This window comes from Poecilia latipinna, unplaced genomic scaffold (genome assembly GCF_001443285.1).
Source record: "Poecilia latipinna isolate Pla-1442-1.1 unplaced genomic scaffold, P_latipinna-1.0 Scaffold474, whole genome shotgun sequence".
NCBI lineage: Eukaryota > Metazoa > Chordata > Actinopteri > Cyprinodontiformes > Poeciliidae > Poecilia > Poecilia latipinna.
The window spans coordinates 306,762-313,316 of record NW_015113090.1 but is presented as its reverse complement, the minus strand read 5'-3'; the positions used below and the strand labels follow the sequence as shown (position 1 = coordinate 313,316).

General features: G+C 35.7%; 1 protein-coding gene across 2 annotated transcripts in view; it reads left to right on the top strand.

The window, feature by feature from the left end:
- The window catches only part of rmdn2 (regulator of microtubule dynamics 2), a 46,482-nt gene that overhangs the window by 25,320 nt on the left and 14,607 nt on the right, over positions 1–6,555 (top strand). For both annotated transcript variants that reach the window (XR_001425870.1, XM_015039509.1), the window contains exon 6: positions 1,260–1,320. Coding sequence is in view for 1 of the 2 variants with exons in the window: in XM_015039509.1 (XP_014894995.1) it covers positions 1,260–1,320 (61 nt within the window). In the remaining variant the exon portion in view is untranslated. The remainder of the gene's footprint in view (positions 1–1,259; positions 1,321–6,555) is intronic.

The following is a 6,555-nucleotide window of genomic DNA, read 5'->3' as shown; positions in this document are numbered from 1 at the left end:
AGATTCTTTACTTTAAATTGATTCTTTACTCTGAACAGATTCTTTACTTTAAATTGATTCTTTACTCTGAACATTATTTGAACAGATGTTTGATTCTAAAAAGATTCCCGTCTTTGAATAACTGTTGTCTCTGAACAGACTCCTTTCTGAAAATACTCTTTACTGTGAGTCGAGTCCTCAATCTGAACAGATTCTTTTTGAACAGATTCTTTACTCTGTGATCCTTGTGGTCATTTAATTTCTATTTTCCACGGCTGAGCTGAAAAGTCTGGAACTATTCTTTTTCAGTTCAAGAAAAGTGTGGAAAATATTTAAATTAACTTTAGAAAAAATATCCAGAATTTCTTCCATTTTCTCAAAAATAAAAATTTAACAAATGTTTAATTTGCCTCATCACAATTTTTATAATTTAACACTTTAAGTTTTGACTGAATTGATACTCATTTATTTATTTTATGGTACTTTTTGAGGCTAGAAACTTAAAACTAAATTGGTGTTAATCTGGTTAAAATGCTGAACAAAGTTTTAAAACTACCATTAAATGTGTTTGAAATTAAGAATTTTAAAATATGCATCGATTACGCATAGACTTCACTTTTATGGCATTACTATATAATGCCATAAATTAGGTATGGTATTATCTAATTTATAATTAGATAAATTAGATAACGATGCCTAGTTTTTTTATTTTCCATTCAACCGTATATGCAAATGATTAAATCTGAGTTTTTTCCAGAGTCCGTGACGAAACCAAACATTTTCCAGTGACGTCCCTGAACCTTTTCCTACAGACAGCAGTGTTTGTTTTTCTTTTTTCCCCTGATGAACAGAGACTATTTTTACGAGTCTTCTCTGGTCCAAACTGGACGGGCCTGTTCCTCTGAACTTTAATCCTTCCTCATCACAGCCAGCAGACACCTGGGGCTATTTCAGGAACACTTTGACACAATTAGATGTGACATTTTAGATGTGACAGATTTAAAACTCTTCCTGGATGTCCTTTCATCATCTAACTTTTGTTTCCATCACTTTTAAATAAAACCCAGCTTGTTGATTCATGGGCGTCTTTTGGTCAACAAAGCATTTTATTCCACAAAATATTCTTCATTTTTTTCTGTCAAAAAGAAAAAATAAAATTATTTATGCAATTAGGCATGTTTATAAACATTTTTACTGATACATCCACAATGTAACCTTTAGAAATAAATGTTGAATTTGTATTTAAATGGAAGTTAATACTTTTTACCGTTTTGTTTTAGGTAAAGCGGTTGGTGAAGAGGCCATTACTGTGAATCCCAAATGTGCTGAAAGTCATCAGTGGTAAGTTTTTACATTTTCTCCCTTTTTTCATCATTTTATTCTGGTAAATGCTTGTGCATATCATATTAAAATATTATTGAGTTTATTAGCTTACTTAATTAAAAATAGGAAGCTCATGTATGGAGGTGGCTAGAAAACACACAAATTTACTCAAATAAGAATAAAAATACTTCAACTTATTTTCACTCAAGTAAAAGTAAAAAGGTCCAAGAAATAAGAGTAAAAAGTATTTGTTATTCAATAACTGATCAAATTATCTTTTAATATTTAATAATTACATCATCAGATAAAGTTACGTGGAAATTTTGGACAAAAATGACAATAATTTATATAAGTAATAAAAAGTTACAAAATCAGGCAAAATAAAATGTTTCCAAGTGAGTTTCTTTCAATAAAAAACTTTTAAAACTTTGACAGAAACTGCAGGTGTGTGTCTTTAATTGGTACATTTTTGGTTAAAACATGTTTGTTTTTCATTCAGTGGGTAGAAAATCCAGAAATTTTACTAAAGTAAGACAGAAATACTTCATAATAAAATTATTCAAAGCACAGAGTAGTAAAAATATATTTTTTCAAAAAAGTTACTCAAGTGAATGTAATTGAGTAAATGTAACTAGTTACAACCGAACTCTACTCATGTTTACTTATTGATATATTGATTGTTTATTTCTTCTGTTTTTGGTGATTTTGGCTTAAATCTAATAAAATTCCAAATGTCAGGTTAGCAGAGGGTAAAAATATTAAGATATATTTTCAAGATAACGAATGTCAGACATTTCAGTGGCTCATTGACCGACAGTTTCTTCATGTTTAGTTTTATCAATACTTTCTTTCTGCTGCATCCGGCCATTTTCAGGACCTTTGTGATGTTATGGCCCAAAATGAGAACGAGTGTGGTTCATGGGGATCAGCCAAACACAGTGAATCTCAGTTATCCCTTATCCACTTCTTTCTCAACCACACATCTTCCTTCCCCTTAACTTTCCATTATTTTTTTTTTTTTGTTCCTGTTCTGTCCATCTTCATTCTGTTGATTCTTTTGGAGCCAAACTGAAGCACAAGATGTTCCTCTGAGTTCGTGAAGCAGAAACTTTAAGTACAGTAGATGACAAAGATATTACATTTTACAAAACAAGACATCACCCAGTAAACATGGACTGGTCCCAAGTTAAATGCTGGGTGGTCTTCTAGCTTTTCTTTCAACCAAGTAGTGAAGAAATAAGTAAATAAAGAAACATGAACTGCCAGTGCAGGCGATCCAGTGGAGCATATTTATGAGATAATGTCAGCAAACTTCCCAAACATCAGTCTGATGGAATCACATCCAGTTTCAGGAATGTAAACAGAGCCAGGGTTAACCCCGCTGACATATACTGACAGTTATACTGGAAGAACTGGTGTGATTAATGTCTGATATTACAATTGTAGTTCTTCATTCACTGTTTACACCTGCACAGGTAAACTGCTTTGGGATACGAGGGAGAAAATGTCATTTTTATCCAGAAATATCCGTAAATCTGCAGAGGTTGTATGTTAGTCAGTTTAACAGTGACTAAACATTTTGCTATGTGCTTGTTGCAAAAAAAAAAAAAAAGTGTTGTCTCGTTTTAATTAGGTCTGGCAGGTAAGACTCCTGTTTGCAGGGCCCTTTGTGTTTCACATCTAAAAAATCTGCTCATGTCAAAACTTGACTGCTGTTTAGAGGAAGAACCTTCCTGAAATGTGTCCCGTTACATAAACTGAATAAAAAGACTCAACGGCTTTTCCTGGCTGTCTGACGTTAAATCAGACCAAACTTGTTTTAGTATCTGAGAAGTTGTCTCAGAGGTCCTTCTGTATCTGATTATTTTTATTTTTCCTATATTTACTATATGTGTATTTCTCGTATTTTTATTATTTTTTATTTATATATCATTTTATTTTTTACTTTTTTCCATAGCAGTCCCCTCTGTTCCCCTTTTATCTCTCTCCTGAACTTTATTTTAAGTCAGTAATTCATTAATATTGATGAAAAAGAACTAGTTCCCTTGGGAGATTATTTTACTTATTACATGGGAAAATGTTTTTTTTATGTGTAAAATAATCTGCCAGTTTCACTTTTGACTTCAAACAAGGCTCTATATAGCTTGCAGAAAAATAATTGAAAGTTAGTTTTGTCTTATTTCAAGAACCACTGAATGAAACATTAAAACCTCTGAAGGAGACACAGATCAACTTCCTTTTTGTTCACATCAACCGGATAGATTCAGAGGTTTGTAGGCAGACCAGATTTCGCTTTTTTGGGGTTGGATTGCATAATCACAGCTCCAGAAAAACTAAACTTTCTAGACAGATGAACTGGACTCAACAGGACTGCGGCATGTCCTTGTCGACGCAGGCCTGAAATGGTTAAAAACTTTCCTGCTTTAGAAAAACGTTCTGAAGTGGCGCCTTAAGTCAAAGAGAAAATTGCACCAAGAGTTGCTGCTACTAAATGCTGTTCCTCAAGCCTTAAAGGCATCAGTGTACTTTGTGTTTCCAACGAATGCTTTGTTACCCAGAAGATCCTCCTTTGTACTATTTCTGGTTATAATTTGCTTGTTTACATTACATGAATTCTTCCTTATTCTGAGTGTCAGAAATTCTTGAAACATTTTCCTTTGCGGCTGAGTTCATGAAGGTTCGTTTGGTTTTTTGCAGACGTTCCTTTGTCTGTTAGACTGAAGCCTTGTTCTCTCAGTAGACCAATTAACAACTGGCCTCGGCTCGCGATGTCAACCAAAACACAAAGCCTCGTTTGTGTAGCTAATAAAGAGAAACGGCTTAATGGGTAATCTAATTTTTGCTAATGGGATTAGTGAGAATCTGAATTGAAGCAGTGAAAGAGTCCGACTTGAATGAGCGGGTCAAATTAGGTAGAGCTACTCTGAGAGGGGAGGAGGGTGGAACTGATGGAGCGCTGCCAGGTTTTGAAAGGAAGTTTATGTTGCAGGTAACTGTTTACTTAGGGCACAGATGCCGTGAGAAAACTTGTCACCGTTTTTTTCTTTTTCTATGAATGTTGTTCATCTTGTCACTTTGGCAGCTGCTGTTTAGATGCAGCGCAACTCACTTCCTGCTCCACCACTCAAACTCAAAATCTTACCTATATTGTTGGTCTAGTTTCTAGTGTAAATATCTCAATAGACTTGAAATAAGGCAAAACTGACTTGCAAATAACTTTTCAGCAAAATATAGGAACTTGTTTTTGGTTACTTACTCATTTATATTAATGAAAACAGACTAGTTCCACTGGCAGATTATTACTACGTAGTACTTTTTTAAAAATCAATATTAAGGAATTATTAACTCGTATCTCAATATCTTATTGAAAAGTTACTTGCAAGTTACTTTTTTTAATAAGTTGTTTAAGATATTTTAGATTAAGATATTTTACTGGAAATTAAATCAAAAATACTGGGTCAAATTTTGTTTATGCAGTGTAGATAACTGGCCGGGCTTTGCTGGGGTTGTTTTTTTACTAGCGGAACTCTGCTGGGGTTGCTTGGTTACGAGCGGAACTCTGCTGGGGTTGCTTGGTTACGAGCGGAACTCTGCTGGGGTTGCTTGGTTACAAGCGGAACTCTGCTACAGTTGCTAGGTAACGGCCAGTGTCTGCTGATTTGTGATGATGCATTCCAAAGATTTTTGAAACTGCTCATTTTCCAGACACCAAAACATTTATTATTAATTTATTTCCAAAAGCAGTTGTTTGTTTATTTTTGTTTGTATGTTTGTTTTTCTTAAACGTTCTGCCCGTTTTAAAAACGGGAATTTTTGCAAAATGTATGCCCTTTAAACTCTGCATTACCACACAGCTGAAATGAAACGCCGCTAAAGGATTGGTAGGATGTTAACCTGTTCTGTAAAGCCAATCATATAAAAATGACTTTCAGATGTTAATGAATGCACACAGAGAGGGAGGGAGTGAGTGACAGCTTAATAGGCTGGGTGAGGAAGGCTAGCTGAGCAAACCTGCTTTGATAATCCGAGTGCAGCAGCAGCTATGAAAGGTGCTGCTGTTCTGGCTCCGCATCGCTCCTGCGTCTCATCTTGCCGATGAAGCTCAGATGTTCTTTAAAAAAAGAGAGAGAGACTTGTGAGCTCTTTTGTTGGTGCTTTAATGGAAGAAATGGGTTTGGCATGATCAGTGGGTCATCTCAGGTTCTGCTCTTTATAGTCTGCACCTTTTTACACTTGCTGTTATTCACACTGCAAAAACACAACATGTTACCAAATATTTTTGGTCTAGTTTCTACTGAAGACAAAAGTAACTTACAAGTAACTTTTCGGCAAAATATTGGACCAATAATTCCTTAATTTTGATGAAAAAGTTTTTGTTTCACTAACAGATTATTTCACTTAAATTAATATAACTTTGCAGAAATGCCTGTTTCTTGCTTGCACAATTGTAGCAAACTAATAACGCACACAATAAAATGCATATTTTGGTTCATTTCACAGTTTTTCACTCATTTTGGTGCAAAAACTTGCAGACTCCACTCCCAGCGATCCTCTGAGACGGTAGAGAAAAAAGTATCTCTTTGTTTTTGTCCTGAGCCAATTGTGTCTGCAAACTGCACACAGTCTTGAAACATTTGGCAGTTCCTCGCCCTGTTTCTGTACAAGATTTAGCCTGGAGTCCCATCTGGCACCTCTCTGCATTTGGCTGTTCGTGTTTGGGTCTGAAGGCTGAAATCTATCTGCTGTTTCCGCCAAGCACCTGTCTCTTTGGACTCTTTGTTTTTGCCCAGTAGACAAGGGGATTTCGTAGAGATGTTATTGGAACATGTGCACCAACTTTACACAATAAACCGCTCTTTCGTCGCCTCTTCTTCCCCTGTCATTTATTCCAACTTCTCTCCTCCCTTTTTGATACTTTCCTTTTCTTATTGGGCAGGATAGTGTTTCGGCTCTCGGTTTAAAGGAGCGGGTTAGCTTCAGCAGTTGGGGCCCTGAGGCCAGACACACCTCTACATCCTATCTCTTCCTCTTCCCTGCTCTGTGCCTCTGAAATGAAGTAGCATTGCATAAGAGCAGTCCTTTGAACAATCAAGCATTCATGTTAAAAACGTGGCTCAGCTGCTTCTGCATGCACTGTAAAACATTTGAAGCTGGTTGAACTTGAAAATGAAAGTCCACCTGCTGCCTTGAAAACAGGGGCGGATCTAGAAAAATATTTATGGGGTGGCAAGAGGGTGGCAGGGACTTTTTCAG